Source organism: Blennius ocellaris (genome assembly GCF_963422515.1).
Source record: "Blennius ocellaris genome assembly, chromosome: 18".
Lineage (NCBI taxonomy): Eukaryota > Metazoa > Chordata > Actinopteri > Blenniiformes > Blenniidae > Blennius > Blennius ocellaris.
This window is the reverse complement of record NC_137667.1, coordinates 7,309,771-7,326,759: the sequence shown is the minus strand read 5'-3', so window position 1 is coordinate 7,326,759 and position 16,989 is coordinate 7,309,771. Positions and strand designations below refer to the sequence as shown.

At 41.4% G+C, this 16,989-nt stretch overlaps 1 protein-coding gene across 3 annotated transcripts; it reads right to left on the bottom strand.

Moving 5' to 3' along the window:
• Window positions 1-220: 220 nt before the first annotated feature.
• Window positions 221-15,507, bottom strand: tpd52l1 (tpd52 like 1). 3 transcript variants are annotated; one of them, XM_080513825.1, is made up of 9 exons: window positions 15,415-15,507; window positions 13,864-13,983; window positions 12,444-12,647; window positions 10,859-10,879; window positions 9,646-9,764; window positions 9,399-9,547; window positions 6,618-6,719; window positions 1,868-1,928; window positions 221-1,421 (listed from the first exon to the last, which is right to left on the bottom strand). In XM_080513825.1, the coding sequence occupies exons 1-9, from the start codon at window positions 15,428-15,430 to the stop codon at window positions 1,299-1,301; spliced, it is 915 nt and encodes a 304-aa protein (XP_080369951.1). In that variant the 5' UTR covers window positions 15,431-15,507; the 3' UTR covers window positions 221-1,298. The 3 variants fall into 3 exon arrangements, with proteins under 3 accessions (XP_080369951.1, XP_080369949.1, XP_080369950.1); XM_080513823.1 differs by lacking the exons at window positions 10,859-10,879; window positions 12,444-12,647 and having other exon boundaries at window positions 13,885-13,983; XM_080513824.1 differs by lacking the exons at window positions 10,859-10,879; window positions 12,444-12,647 and having other exon boundaries at window positions 1,883-1,928; window positions 13,885-13,983.
• Between the last annotated feature and the right edge of the window lie 1,482 nt (window positions 15,508-16,989).

The window sequence follows — 16,989 nt, the reverse complement described above, 5'->3', positions numbered from 1 at the left end:
TTTCGTTGTTTTGGTCTTTTAACATTTTGTCTTCACCATCCAGTAACTTTTGTGGTACATTTTACTCTGCAGAAGTAAACTCTTGTAAGTTGATGTATTTTCTTTTTGGAGAATGTGACAGAATTATACTTTTTTGATACAGAAAAAAAAATTGTTGCCGCAATTTAGAGCATTTATTGCTGCAAATAAATGTGAAATGAAACAGTTGTTTGGTTGAAACAGTCTTTAATGCAGATATATCAGCCATAAAGGTTATTTAATGCAACATCTTGGATCAATGTCAGTTTTTCTTTTCAGTTTATCAGATTTCTGTCCAAAAAAAAAAAAAAAAAAAACATTGATCTGAATTTATTAAAATATATTTTGTAAAACATTTTCCGATGACAGAACTTTGACGTTTCCTATACGACTCTTTAATAAGGGAGCGTTTCATATCTAAAGGACAGCAGCGTCGTCTCAAACCACAGCAAAGTGACATTCAACACATGGAAATGTAGAAACAGAAAACAGATTATGGACTGGAAGCAGCCAGAGAGGCCTCACGCAGCAACTAAACTTTTTAAAAGTTCACGAAAAGAGATCTCGTGCTCAATTACGGAAAGAATTGCCCCGTGTGACTGCAGCATGTGTTGGATTACAGCTGAGGATTGTTGTATTAGTGTAAATTAATTTGTATAAAGTTACAATAAACATGGTGACAAATCATTTATTTACATTATTAGTGATAAAATGCGACAATAAATGCATCATCTGAAACAAAACATGGTTATGAAAGGAAGCCATTATTTATCTGGCCACAATAAGGCCATTTATATTTGTGCAGGAATCGCATAGAAAAAAAGCAGATATGAATCGTTTCGGAGAGTTTGGGGGACTTTTAGGAGCTGATGCTGATAACAGGGTAACACACTGGAGCTGCTGCTCACTGAGAATCCTTTCTGCATGGATTTTTTTTTTTTTTTAAGGTTTGACTGCTGGCTGATCCGACTCAACCTCATCTGATCGACATCTGTGGCGTAACATGATTCAGAAACCTCTGGAGGACAGATGGCTTTTGTTTCTCCCAAGTTTCAGGTTCCATGAAACACTAAAGATGTAGAGGAATTATTTTTAGTTTGTTTTTTTTCCCTTGCATCACCACGCAAACCTCCCGACTTTCACCACCGGCGGTGGGCCTTGATCTTTCAGTATCTGGACCTGATCCAATTCAAATGTTCTGAAGCGGTTGTGTGAGCAGGTTTCGGTGCCGTGGCGCGGCAGAGACGGAGTTCCTGGTTTCAAGTCCTGCCCCGTGGGCCCTAACACGCCCTCTCTGAGCCGTCCGTCAGGTTGTTAGCGGGCGCGTCCGGGGAGCTGGCGTTCGCCGCAGATGAGAGGACGTCTTCAAAGCTGCCTCCGGGCCCGGTGCCGCCAACCTTGGTCTGGTGCGAGTGGAAACACGGCGACACGTAAATGAGAATCATGCAGAGTCATTTGAGAAGTCAGGTTTCCTTGCACACCCGATCCTGGCTGCAGGTCTGATGTGGTGCTGCAGAGTGGGCTCAAGGGGGCAGGCTTTTACAAGATAACGCACAGCCAGGGCGTTTGTAGGGTGTGGATTCAGAAACAGTGACTTGTCAATGAATGTAAAAGGATCAGCGAATACAAACAACCGGTGAGTGTCGGCGGGTTTTCACACACAGATTAGAGTGTTTGGTTTGCTCCGTCACACATCTGGAACCTGGTCGCTAACGGCCGCGTGGATTAGTTTTACAAATATGGTATCAAATATGCTTTGAGGGCACATGATTATAATGGCTCTGACCATTTTGGTCCTTGATTCTTTTATTGACGCAGACTGACTTTCTCACAGGGACACATAATTTACCTTGATGGTAGTTACCGTATTCTCGACTGTCTCTTCAAAAGACTTGAAGCTGGGAGAGTTTCTGTGGGAAAAAACAAAAAACAAAACTTTGTTGGATTCAGCGTCATTTAGTGTTACAATTATTTTATTTGTAGAATTAGATGTATTTTTTTTAAGCCTGACTTTTGCCTGAGAAAAGCGTCCTGGGACACAGTTTGACTGACAGTAAACTGAAAATCTCCCTGCTATTTCAGGGTTTCCAGGTTTAACCACTGTCCCAGTGTCCTTCTGACCTCACAGTCATGAACTGAGTAGAAAAGTAGGACAAACACACGTTTATTTTGGAATCGAAACTACAAACACACACGTTACCTCATGGCGGGCATACTCATGGAGTGTCTGACAGAGTAACTGTCCCGAGAGCAAGCATGGTGAGAAAAGAGTTAATGATTAGCAAAACACACAAAGCAACACTGAGTTGGAGAGAGAAGGTTGGTTGCAGGTTTTCCTTTGGACATTATGCAGGTGTGGTTGATCTCAGGGATGGAATGAAGAGAAAAAGCTTCATTTTGAAGATGTTGACAAGAAAATAGCCAGAATTAAAGTAAAAATCTATGATACAAGTGCTGAGGAAAGTTCATGACATGCGTTCACATGACTGACATTTCTAAATAGAAATGAATTGGATGTGATTCTGAGCACCTGGCTGGTTTCTCTGCTCCAGCATGGCGATGGCGTTTTGCCTCGGCTGAACGACAGGCTGCGTTTTATCAGCTGAGCTGACTGAGACTCTGCGAGCTACGGCTCAACGCTGCTTAGCCCGGGACAACTAATGGGACGTAATCAGCTGTGGGATTCTTACCCTATCGAGTTGGATCTTTGGAAGCATGCGGGGGAGATAGAAAAACATCTCAAGAGTCACAATTGCATTTGTGTTCATACTTCATGAACTGTAATAACCTGCGACACAGTATACGTTTGATCGACATGATCAAAAACAATCCTGAATATAGAAACTTTTTCGAACTGATAAAGAGTTTCTGCAGAAAGGAGGTGAGCGATGAACAAAAGTCAAAGAGTATTTGCACAGATGTGTTGGCAAAGTGAAAATGTTTTACTGGAGAACAAACAAGAGAGAAACAGAAAAACCATGCTTTAACTCAGGGGTGTCAAACATAAGGACCGTGGGCCGAATCCGACCTGCGACGGATTCCGAATCTGGGCCACCGAACCACCAAGCAAATTATGAACATTTCAAAGAAAACATTGATTTAAAATAATAAAAAATCTTAAGAGTCGCAAACAACACAGAGACCCGAGCTTGTACGAGAAGTTTGATTCTTTTGTACATTTTAATGTATTTTAAAACATACACACATTATATATATATATATATACACATACACACATACATATATATACATACACACATACATATATATACACACATACATACATACATATATATATATATATACACACATACATACATACATACATACATATATATATATATATATATATATATGTTGTAAAATACATTATATTCATTAAAACTGGCTTTATGTTGAGATTATAGTCATTTTCGGTACTAATTGTATGGTTTTGTGTAAATGCAGACTTTGTCAAAACAGATACACAAAAAAAGAAAAAAATGCATTTGACACCCTCTCGTGTGACTTATCCCTGAAAAAAAGGATATAACACAAACTTTAAGGACCAGTGTGAATGATTTCCTGCCATGCAGCCGTGTGATTCCATGGAGGAGAACCTATGATGGCCACGACACAAAACCCAACAAGATGCTTGATTATTTCTTTTATGAAGAAGGTCACCACATTTCTATTTGGAAACGTTTTCATGTTTCCTTCAAACTAATAATTGTATACGGATGACAATCATTTTGATGCTGAACACTGAGGAAGGTGCTGCAGCGGCTCTGGATCCAACTTGAAAAATATAAAGAAGTCTATAAAACGACTTGAGCAAAGAATTGTAAATATGGAACCAGTGGGGGATTCCAAACGTTTGCCCAATGCTCTGAGTAAGTCGTGATACGATGATGGCGATTCACACAAAGTACTGGAATATTCTTAAGACGATACTGTTCTGTTAATTCAGGGCTACAGTAGAAACTCCGATGCTCAACATGGTCGGCTGAAAAAATAATGCAAAAGTTTAATCAGAGGTTGATAAGCAGGCAAATACATATTTATTATCTGCTACAAGACAAACCCCCCCAAAAAATCCTACACACTGGTCCTTTATAGTAGTAATTGACAAAAAAAAGAGAAAAATGTCACAATAAATTTCAGTCTGGTCGCAAGTGGATGAAATGTTCTGGTTTTGAATCTGCTTATGCGTCTTTCCACACACACTTCTCGACAGCAGTGACAATTAATCACAACAAACTCATGAACATAGAACGAGACCGACAAGATGGGGAAAAGCAGTGGTTTTTAAAGTGTGGGCTGGGGCCTCCATAACATGCCTGCTCCTTTTAAAGTTTTAGGAAGAAATTGTGACGGCATGAAAGTGCGAGTTAAAACTAAGGCGGAATAAACATTTCTACAGTGATGAGAGAATAAAGAAAACACATTTATACTCCCGAACTTTGAAAACCACTGATGCCCAAGCAACCCGAAACAAGAGATCTGTCGGGTGTAAAGTGTGGTAACCTTCCGAGAGATGGAGGGAAAACACATATTTACATGCAAGGACACACAACAAGTCTCCACGGCAAAAGAATTTACAAACCAAAACCTGAGCTTGTGATGAGAACATACCTTCGTGGGAACAGTAACTCAAGGCCAACCAGGCTGGAATGTACCAAAGATGATCAATTGCTTTCTTTCTGTAGTTTAGATCTTTAAAAAGCATGTTTTTAATGGTCGTCTCGACTGTTCTTGGGCCGTTTGGCTCATTTATAAAACAGGTGCATCGACTTCCTCTCCTCCTCTGGATATGGTGGAATTATTTATAAGTGACAGAAGATAATGGATTTATTGATGGGAATGGATTAAGACACTTATTAATCTTATGTTGTTTTGAAAGAAAATACATAAATCTGACCTGTAGAATAATGTACACGCATTCATGCTCAAGCCACTTCTTTTTAGTTCAGTGCTTCAAAAACCGACTGTTCGAGAGCCACAACGGGAGGAAAAGAGGGAACGAGGGAGAGAGACTTCGCCTCGAGCCCTTCAGCTTCTTCAGAAAGCAGCTTAATGGTGTCTTACATAATCTCAAGCTCCCTTGAACTGGTTAGAGCAAGAGTCAAAACTCCACACCGAGACATGGAGATGAACGGCGTGGATAAATATGCTTCTCAGAAGTGGATAAAAGTGGAATGCATTAGTGGTCGACGGGTGACAACAGGTCAAACCAGCTTAGTTATGCTGATGAGCTGATAATTTGAGTGAGCGAATGGTTGCGGCTGGCACACACATTCAGGCTGAAGTCGAGAAGTAGAAAATGAGGTTTTTTTTTGTTTTGCTTTATTTAAATGTATAATGGGCAAGTCATTTTGTGTCTGTGACCACTAAACTGTGCACGATCCCACCTCAACATGTGACTGGCCCGACAATCGCAGGCCGCACACATCGTGGAGAGTCGAGTTAAAAATCAACAAGCTCCTCGAGCAAAATTAAATATGACATTATTTTAATGTTATTTACATCAAAGTAGAACCTATTTTAAACACAGATCCCAAATATTTGCGCGGGCTTGCACCCAAAACCCAAAATGTTAGTGCACGTTTCCTCATAACTGTAGAGGTCCTTGATAATCAATTTATTACAATTCACGTGATACAAGGTTATAAATTTCCTTTATTGGAAAAAAGATGCACTTTATTTTTGTTTTTTTGGAAATCCTGCAATCTAAAGTTTGTAAACCTTTTGGCATTTAAAGGAATATGAACTTTCCGTCTCATTTTGCACTATTTTTGAAGACATGTCGTAAGTTTCACAAATAATGAAAATAATTTGAAAAGGAAATTGCACCTTGTATGTGATTTCTTTGTTGAATTTAGTAAACGGAAGACGAATTAAAGTGAACTAATGAAGAAAACTCAAATAATTGCATTTTTTTGTTTTGTATACTTTTAGCAAGGGCTCTCCATGATTTGCTATTTTTTTGTTAATTCCTGCAATATTTTGCAAAGACAAGTCACAAACAATCCCCCAACTTTCTGCGCATTTTTTGTGAAACATGCCCGAAAAACCAAAAGCATTTTTCCCGTGAAACCCTGGAGAGAATTATATGTCAACCTAGTCAGTTTTATCTTGTAGGACTGTGAAATCAGGGTTATTGTTTTCATTAGTTAGTTCTTGTTAGCGAAAACAATTCAAGCGTTTCAAATAAAACCCACAAACTTCATACTAAGCTTTCCACTGAAAATGTAGCCAAAGTTAATGTTTATCGCAGATTGTTTTCTGTGCATGTGTGTGGTGTCATTACAAAAACACACAACAGCACCCACCAGTGGCCCAACATTAAAAGTGCATCGTTTTCAGCTTTTCTGTGTAGATGGAAATAGTTTTTTTTTGTGGTTTTTTTCTATGAACAAAAATGGAAAAACAATGCATTTTCACGTGAAACGTCGTCGGATAAACGAGGCTCGACTGACTGAAGGCGTTCTCAACGCATCAAAAGAGGAACCGAGCTCAGCAGGTGACGGAATCCACACAATTTGCATGAAATAACAAACAATATTACCGTAGCAGGAAATTCATCTCTGTGCAGTGAGGAGAGAAACAACAGAACATACCTCATGTCTCCAAACTTCCTGGTGATGGCGCTGCCGAGAGTGCTGAAGGCTGCCGAGGTCTTCTGACCCGCCGTGGACAGCGTCTCCGACGTCTTCTTATATCTGCCAAACACACGTGGAGGAACGCTCGGTTCATTATGGCGCCATTTGATACCAGCGGAACTCATCCAGTTTTGCTGATCGCAATAAATCCACATCAACTCCTTTTCAGGAAACGTTCATCAAGTTAATGTGTGTTTGTGCAATCTAACGAACCTGCTCACCACTTCGTCAGCCAGATACGATCAAACTGAGTGTCCTTGCAAATGATTAAACGTTGAATACAAAAATATGAATGCATCCTTATAAAAGATTTTGATCAAAAACTATGAATAAAATTATCTGCTTCTCATTTTTGTTTCAAACTCTAAAGCTCCGCCGTTTCACAGGATCATCTAATGTCTTCGCAACGGGAATGTTTTATATAATCAGATTTAATGTTTTCAGTGTGAGTGCCTTTAGATGTTTTTAATGTTTTTAGAGTGAATTTAATAATCATGGCGTTATATTAGGAGCTCCTGTCCAGTCCAGACTTGGAAACAACATTTCCATTCATCTTATGGACTTTCTTTTTCCAACTGTAACATTTTGAATTCTTGTCTTTCATATTTTGTGTTCTATGTCCTGGTAGTGTTTACAGCTGGATTTTCAAAGTCTTTTTAGTTCAAATTCAGCCATATTTTGCTCTCAATCCATTTGGATCAGTAAAATAATGACAACATCTAGATTACAACAAAAACCTCCAAAATCTTCCATTAGTTTTAGTGCAAATGATTCCGAGTTCGCATTAAAGCACATTTTAAAAATCCTATCATGAACAACCCAATTGTGGAATCTGAATTCCTCTTTTCCACAGAAATTCTCGTCAGATTTTCATGTTTTCAGTTTCAATTAAAAAAGTACTTTACTTTTCACTGTAGCGTCTCTGCAATCGACTGTTCAGGCGGGTGGAACGAATTGAAAAGGCACAATACTTTTATTGAAAATTGTCCCACATAACTGTCTTTTTGTTGTCATTTTCACACATTGCAATAGCCTAATGGGCTGAATAGGACCGTCTTGGCCTGCAGGCCATTTGTTTGACACCCCTGGTCTTTCACGTTCCAGATTTCTGCGAGCCTAAACCACTTCGTCTTGGACTTCACACGCTTGTGGCCAGAGTGGTTCATTATAGATGAAGGTGGAGGCCGGCACTGTAAAGCGATCTTCAGGACAAAGTGTAACTGGAGAAGGCAGCCAGCCTTCAGAGAATATCCCCTTGCTCCATCCTGTCTCTTGGTTTCTGGTTAAAAGCTGCACAAACTCTCTCATCAGGAAATTTGATTATTTTTCTGCAAGCCACAGGCTTTTTTTTTTCTTTTTATTTATACAAGCAACCAAATTGTAAATCACTGATATATAATAATATAATGACAGTTTGCTGTTGAAAAATGTCACATTATTTCCAAAGCTGAAAAAAAACACATTATATTGGAAAACAGTATTCACTCTATTTGCATTTCCGGATGATTATGAAGATTTTGTTATGATTAAACAATCAAGTCCTGAAGAGAGCTGTCAAATCAAAATTGCAAGCGGCTTTTCTTTTTCTTTTTTTAACTGAAAGGGCAATAATTACAGACCACAAACTGCAAATTTCCCCTGTTGTTTTCAATGAGCTGACATTTCCACCAAACGCTACTTCGGCATCATCCAGCGAGCGAAGAGAACGTGATGCTGATCGAGCACCGAGGTCAAGGACAGCCTGCGGCAGCCGCTGTGCCGCTGTTTGATACGTTTTTAATCAGGTTTCTGGTGTCTGTTACAGTGCACAAAACAACGACAGCAAATCACACACATGCTGGGCAGTTAAGAGCCGGAGATTATGTTTTTTTTGTTTTTTTTTAACTATCTTTGAGATCTGTGTGACCACTCTGGAGCATCTGTTTATGGTGTTAGGAAAAGAAATACCCGTATTGTGTGTGTGTGTGTGTGTGTGTGTGTGTGTGTGTGTGTGTGTGTGTGTGTGTGTGTGTGTGTGTGTGTGTGTGTGTGTGTGTGTGTGTGTGTGTGTGTGTGTGTGTGTGTGTGTCTGAAGGGCATCAATGTTGACAGAAAATAGATTATGTCCACTCTGCAGGTCCTCGTGCTCATTCTGATTATTTAGTTTCAACTCTGACAGAATATATGATTAAAAGGTTTTGCTAAACTTTCAGTCAAGTGATTCTTTTGGGAGGATTTTTTTGAATTTGTGGAAAAAAAAAAGAATACAACTCAACACTTCTCACAAATTTCATAAATGCTGGTTTTGTAGTCCTTGGCAACATTTTTCAGAAATGTGTGCATATTTTGGTACGTTTAATGTAGATTATTCAACACTTTAGTGTACGTCATGCAGTATATTGCTATCTAATTTTAAACTACAGTGCTGGTTTATAAATCTCAATATTCAAACATTTCGGTGCTTTATAAAGTGTTATATATTTATGTTTATAAACAGTTTTCCGTTCAGCTTGGTCATGTCGTGAAAGTCATCAGATATATATCAGATTTATGACCACTTATGTCGCCTCCCAAAGCTTTAGCAGTCTCAATGTGCTTTACACAAGTGTCCACATTCACTCGTGATCATTAGGTGCAATTTGGAGCCGGGCGCCTTGCCCAAAGGCACATGGACAGATTGACATTGGGTGCTCAAACCAGACATGAATCAGACACCTTTAAACCTTGCAAAAGTCTTTGTGTTTCAGCTCACAAACTTACGCTGTGGAGCTCTGCATGTCCTGCCAGCCTCTGCTGAAGTTGGTTTTGAGCTCGTTGAGAGGCCCGAGGCCCAGCTTCTGTTTGAGCTCGGCATGCTGCTTCTCCTTGGACGACAAAACCTGCCTCAACGTATTGATCTCCTCTTCCAGCTGGAAACACACGCACACAGAGGGATTCATGCAGGCAAATTGAAGGTTATTGCTCTGTTACCTAGCAGTGTTCTCCGTGTGTGTGTGTGTGTGTGTACCTTAGCCAGCTCTTGTTGAATCTCCTCTCTCTCCTCCTCTGTCATGACAGAGTTGGTCAAGTTGACTTCCGACACAAAGTCTTCATCATCCTCCCTCAGCGGCTCCGAGTCCAGAAAACCTGTTTTAAACACAAGCAAAGGCCGCATGAATGCACTTTGGCAGATTGTGTGTTTGATCGGTGACTGAGAAACAGATGGAACCCCTCCAAAAAAATACGTGTAAATTCAAACAACCATGTTTTTAAAGCACATTTGCCTCACTGGCAGAATGTCTCCAATTTAAGAGCAGGCCAGAGGGACTAGAGGGGTTTAATTTTAGTTGTGTCAATACAAACACGCCGCCGATCTCTCACTATCTTACGTGTCTTGTGTCTTGCTGTGCCTTTTGCCTGTGAGCGCCATCTGTCCAACTGTCCCCACGTCTCTGTCCACATGTCTGCCTCTGTGTCCGTCTCTGTATCAGACGGCGTCCATGTCCGACAGTTACGTAATCTCTGGCTGCCCGCTGGCCTCTAATCTGGCTTAACTGATGCGGATTATCTTGCTTTAACTCTACCGACCAACACAACAGATAGAGACTGAGACACATACACACACACACACACCCACACGCATGTCTACACATGAAGCTTTCAGACTTCAGAGTGCAGAAATAATCTTGAAGTTGTAATAATTGATTCCAGCGGTTTGAGTGGAAAGAAAGAATTTTGATGTCGGGGACCAAAACTAAAGGCTTTACGTAAAAACGCTCGGCTTGTTTACATCAGTGGTAAAACAGTCTGTCCACACAAATTCCACCAAACACAATCAAACATTTCAAGTTCACGTCGTCGTCTGATTCAGACAAAGACGTGCGAAAGTGACACAAACTGCACTAATGTGCCTGGAAACAACACGTAATCACACACACACACACACCACCACACACTCGTCAGTTGTTGAGTCTGGATGGAAATGTCACTTCCAAGGAATCGTGTCGATTGTGGCGATTTAAAACGAGAGCGTTCAAACACGACGAGTCGCGTTACAGGATGTCCTGCAGGATATTTGTGAAAGGAAGCCGGGGGCAGTTGGGTGGCACAGAGCGCCAGAAAGCACCGGGATGACTTGTGTGCACACAACAGCAGGCAGGCGAACGTCTTTGCGGCGGACCTGTTCAGCATGTTTGTCAGATGTCACTCTAGCGGGATGCCAAGGAAGTGCGTTACTGTACCTGCCGTGAGGCGTCCCCTCTCTGGATGTGGGCGCATTACGAAACACACGAGGAAACAGCGACGTTAGTCAAGGCTTGTGAAGCTGCGGGAGATGCTGCCCACTTGATGTCGAGCACATTTTGTTAACAGGTCAAACACACGACAAACAGGCACACAGCTTAGCACTCAGCTAAAAGCAGAGCAAGCGGCAGACCTTTCTATAGGAGGGGAGCTATTTCTGCGAACATCACACAGCAGGCGGACAATGAGACTTTCAAACCCCCCGCGGCTAAAATGGAGGCTTCTCAAGTCGGAGATATCAGACGGAGCGTTTGTTCCTGTTTACACAGCCATTAGAGGAGGTTATTTAAGGGGGGGGGGGTATTGGTTTAAACACATATCGACAATTGCGGGTTGCAAATTAACTCCGGTTTAAAACACTTAAGGCACATCAAACCACTAAACTTCAGAGTTTCTTTTGTTTGATTACACCAATGCAAGTAAACAAGGCTTATTGCTAATTCTTTCAGGAATAACAATTTACCTTTGAGCCAACACAAAATCCTTGCAGATTTCTCTTTGCAGTTAATGAAGGTTTTCTTTTCATTAACAAAAGTGTCCATTCACATTCTCTACCAAAACATCCGATTTGTTCGGTGGGCATGTGACCGATTTGATGCCGTGCTCACGATTGGCTGGAACCAATATTCACACTCTTGCCTGAACTCATTGACGGTCGGAGCTACAAAAAGCAGCACGTGCACACACATGATCAGAACTGTGGTGACGCCATAACCCTGCCTACACTTGTCAGTATGTGTCGTCTTCATTAGTTATTGTATATGCAGAATGGCGATTGGTTTAGATTAATATTGTCAGAAAAACAAGCCAATCAAAGTAAGTCAGACAGGCTTTTCTCACGCTGAGATCCAAAGATTTGTTTCTGCTACGATTTTGCCCGGGACGAGTTTCTCCTAGATAATGTATTTTCCCTTTAAGGGCATGTGACTTTAAGGGACGTCTGCCACTTTTCAGAACAGTCCAAGTCTCTGTTACAAAGGACGTATGGCAGAGAGCGTCGGGAGTCACATGTAAGCTAAAACAGTTTGTAATTATAGAAACAAAAGGAACAGTGTGCGACTTGGCTCTTATATTATCAGCACTAATGTTGGGTGCAGTGCCTCCACATGATACGGGGCAATCGGAGTACAGTAGGAGGATTTTAAGCTATTTAAACAAAACATTAAAATCCCTCTGAATAATCTGATGCTTCGAAAGACTGTTGGTTAATATATGATGCTCTGTTGTGCTCCGGTATGTGAAGCATGTTTGGAGTCAATGAGTCCAAGCTGTGGTTCACTGTGTGAAATCACAGGCACTCAAAACGACATTCTTTTGAAAAACCTGCTCATGCATTACAGTGTGTGGACTTTTTCTGCAGAAGCTACTACGTTTGACAACAACCAGACATTTCGCGATGGTTGAACACTCAACATTCAGAACTCTTTCGTCTGAAACGTGTTATTGGTTACGGATTTAGAATGTTCAACCGAAGAGAAAGGTGGTCTACTGTACAGGCGACTTCTATCCTACATCACTTGTCACCTGAGCTGTCCAGCTGCATGTCCCAAGTGGTGGACATGACCCAGCTGTCAGAGAGGGCTGATGATGTGTGACCCCACTGATCCTCCCTTGCTGGCGAAGGTTTACCCCATTCTGTTAGACTTTCCCCATTTTGGACCACCGGAGACAAGTCTTCCCCACATGAGCTCCTCTTTACCGATTCGTCCCCGGAGTGGTAAAACATGCCTGAGACAAACGGGTCGATTGGATTTATTGTTCAAATTATTCCTTTTGATACAAACGTTCCGACGCGACGGATCTGAATTCCATCTTGAGAAAATCAGCGGATTTAGGTTCATCACATATTTTAGCCCATGACTTTACAATTGGACGTATGCATCTTTTATGCTTTTGCTTTAAATCCTACAATTTAAACATAAACAACATATTGGCATTTTGCAGTGTATTCATGCAGAAACCATGAGCACTCGTAGGATTTGATGTTTCCAGACTTGTTTTTAATCCGTTCAAAACGAACCCGAAATGCATGCGTTCCTCTTTATAATCATTTGCAATGCTTGTGTTATTTTCATCTGGAAGCAGGGGAAGGTGAAATCACGTCAGCCGGCTCAAACATTAGTGGACCACATTGCATTTCACTGCTTCACACAGTCCTCTAAACAACATAATTTAAAACAACATCAGGGAAGAATGACATTAGTATTGATTTAAGAAGAGTACCGGTAGCTGTCTGATGTAACTGAATACTGGGCTGAATCAGAAGAGCAACACTGAGTTATAGATGAGAGGGATCTACTGCGTCAGATGCTTGTTCTATTTAGTTTTGTATTTTTTTTTATCTTAGAGCAACACCGGTAAAAGTATGTTTCAGATTTCAATTTTTTCTTAAGTCAAAACCGCTACCTAACCTTACTTTTCTTTCCAACATTGTATTTTCAACCCTTGTTGTGTGTGATTACTTTATGTTTATTGAAGTTTTTTTTTTTTTTGCAAGCCTTCAGTAAACCATCAAGACAGAGACAAAATCTGCAAAATCTATACCGGTACACATAAAGTCTGACTTTGCAAAGGCATAACACGCCAAATACCCACATCTACATGCACAGAGAGCGCAGTGAAAAAACACTGGTTACAATGACATGAAATTCAGTTTTCCTTCATTTGAAAGAAAAGTGCATCAAGAATTATTTATCAATATATGCTAAGTGAAGCCAAACACTCATGGACACACAGTCATGAACGTAGAAAAGCTTGAGTCTATAAAATAGAAGCAACAGGCAGATTGTAGGAAGCGCTTTTTGCTTTTCTTTGACATCTTTTGACGCCGTCAGCGCAGGAAAAGCCCCGGTGTCCCCGTGACCTCCGGCCTGGTTTTGAACCAGGAGGTTAAACCGGGCACAGAATCGCTTAAATGCAACGAGTGCGAGCACAACCACGGCACCAACCCGGAGTCGAGTCTTACCCTGCTCCCCCTGGTCTGTGGCCGAGTTAACCCATTCCTCTCCGGGACCCATGCTGCCCCAGTCCACCACTGCATCGCTCAGAACATCAGAGTACAACTCTGCAGCAGAGCAAGGCAGCAGGGGGGGGGAGGGAGAGGAGACAAGAGAACTAGTTACGCACACACATCAGATTCCGTTTGCCTCCAGTTTTCACTCCAAGCCGTCACCATGAGCTCTGACCCTCTGCAGTTCACCTGACGTTGCATTGTGCACAGGAACCAGAAGCCTGACCTCTGACTCTGTGACAAGAGATCAGGCCGCCGCCGAGCGCTACGAACAGGATGTGATTCCTGAAGGCATACGAACATCAACTTGAATCTTATCCAGAACTTAAATCAGACATTATTAGGCAATGGAGGCTCGCTGACTGCTGATGAAATGTCATTACAACACATTCAGGGGGAAGCTAAACGCACTTACTTCCTTCTGCTTCGACATTTCAAACTGATTAAACTGAACCAACGCACCACTTTTCTCCAGGAAAGAAGACACCGCAGATTCCAGTATGCAACGTGAACACAGAATCTTCAGGTTTGATCTGAAGTGTATCTAGATTGATTTCAAAGCAGGTGATGGGTGACTTTGGTTCATCTTATTTGTGGAGTGGAAGTTTCTCCCTCTCACTGTCCTCTCGGTGAATCGCTCCCCCTTGTTTTTGTAGGGGTGAAATACCTCTGGTCACAAGATTACCATTTGGCCCAGTGGTCATGTGGCTATCTTAAATCAGAGGCTGGTCATATGGCTGGGGGGGGGGGGGGGGGGGGGGGGGGAATTAATCAATTAAAGCTCGATCCAGGGCCAAACTGTCTTTGCAGCAGCATTTACAGGGAAACGTGTTCAATGAGTGTCTCACATCAACAACTGCATGGATTATATAGCATCAGAAAGTTTCAATGACCTCATAATTCCTAAAATAAACTCAGAACATGTTGAAAGAGCCTTTGTGTCCTGCTGTATTTACCAACTCTCAGCCTCTGTGCCCCCCAGTCACTGAAACAGGAACCCATTTAGACCTGCAGCGCAAAGGAACTACCGGAAAAGTTACCTCACTTTTCACCTTCCAGATTAAGAAAATCAATCTCAATTAAAAAGAAAAAAAAGAAACGACACTCCCCTGTACACCTGTTGGGAGGAATTCAATTATAGTCTCACTTAGATTCTCTTTCAACACAAATCAACATAAACGTTAGTAACATTAGTCAGCATTCTGAAAAAGGTTGCGGGGACTTGAATGAATGAACATTGTTCAACTTTAAATACCAAGAATACCTTTGGAACTCATGCATTAAGAGAGCAGAGAGAATCTGAGCCAGGAAATAGGATCCGGTCCTGGAGCGGCTGTGCAGTTTCCATGTTGCGGACGCGCTCCTACAGTGTCAACGTGATCGTCACGGCTGTTTTAATCCCGCTCAGAGGCGTCAACGTGAAGCAGGACGGAATGAATCGACAGTAAAAAAAAACAACTAAAAAGTGCGGCTCCCACCACTCACCTTGCCTGTTCTCCATCAGCCACGCGCAGGGGAGCTCCTCAGCAGACAAGAGACGGCACGCGCGGCTCAGTGTCGACGCTCCCTGCGGGGTCACGCGCTCGGCCAGCTCCCGGGCGGAGCTTGGAGCGCGAGCCAATGAGAGCGAGCCGTCGTAATTTTGTTATTGTAATACAACTTTATTCTAACGCTGAAAATATGGTAGAGTAGGTAGCTGTGATCTGTATTTTAATTAATAAATAATAATACATAATTAAATAGATTCCTTCAGCCTCTGCTACTTTTATTATTATTATTATTATTATTATTATTATTATTATTATTACTATTATTATGGGGCCATTCAACCACAATGCCAAGGGTTGGAGTCTAGACGTGGCCTTTTAGTGTGGAGTGTGCATGTTCTCCCTGTGTGGTCCCTGGTTTCCTCCCACTGTCTGCAAATGTGCATTTCAACTTTATTGATGACCCTAACTTGCAATGTATCTGGTTGTGGGTCTCTTCGTGTTGCCCATGTGCTGACTGGAGACCAGTCCAGGATGCACCCTGTCTTTGCCCATTGTTTTGTTGAGAAGGACTTCAACTAGATAATTTAACTTGGCGTCTAATTTGCAAGTGACTGGAGGAGGGATGGTGAAATAAGCACAGATTTGGACAGAAGCAATGCAGTTTCTCAAAAGGACTTGTGGGGAAGTTGAACCTAAGGTATAGGGTTGGTTTATATCCCTACCCTCACAGTTACCCATAAACTATGTGTTATGACTGGCACAAAAAAATTGGAGATTCAAGGAGCTGAAATGAGTTTGGCTTTTTTTTTCTGTAGTGTGGTGGGCCTCACTCTTCAAAATGGCTCGATCATCACCAGAGACCAAACAAGTCAAACCGCTACTCCTGCACATTGAGGCTGATGAGGATGTCCACTGGTCACCTCCCATTAGAGGTACTCACATCAAACTGGGAGGAGGCTCCAAGTAAAAATATTGGTTTATTTGGTTTTATTGTTAAAATCATTCATTTTGTCTCCACCCTAGTGTTTGACACCTGACAAAAAAAACAAACAATAACTACAAACATTAACATACATCATGATTTAATAATAAGGGTTGAAAAATAATTGGTCCCACTTTCCCTAATTTGGCCAAATTTCATCCTATTCTGTATTATATTTGGCCAAGTTAGCTCAACTAATACCGTATTAATTTCATTTTTTTTGCATGAATAGAAAATGCTTCTGGCATGCTCTAAATAAGATGTGTTTTTTTTCATTAGCATGACCCACAACGACTATGATGTTGTTTGATAAAGAAAACAATTCACACCATGGAATTAGATCTTAGATCAATTTTTGATATTATACTATTAAGCCTTAATTTAACTGGAGCGCTTCCTTTGGTACGTTGAGCTCTATGTCTCTTCCACAAGCTTCTGGGGACGCTCTGCCTCCCATGACGCTCTTGTGACCCCTACTGACAAAACAATGCAGTCACAGCTGCAGATCACAATAATTTACTGTCGCTCAAACACACCGACTGCACACCAGCTGTCGACATGGCTGTCTGAGAAATAGAAACAGGAAAA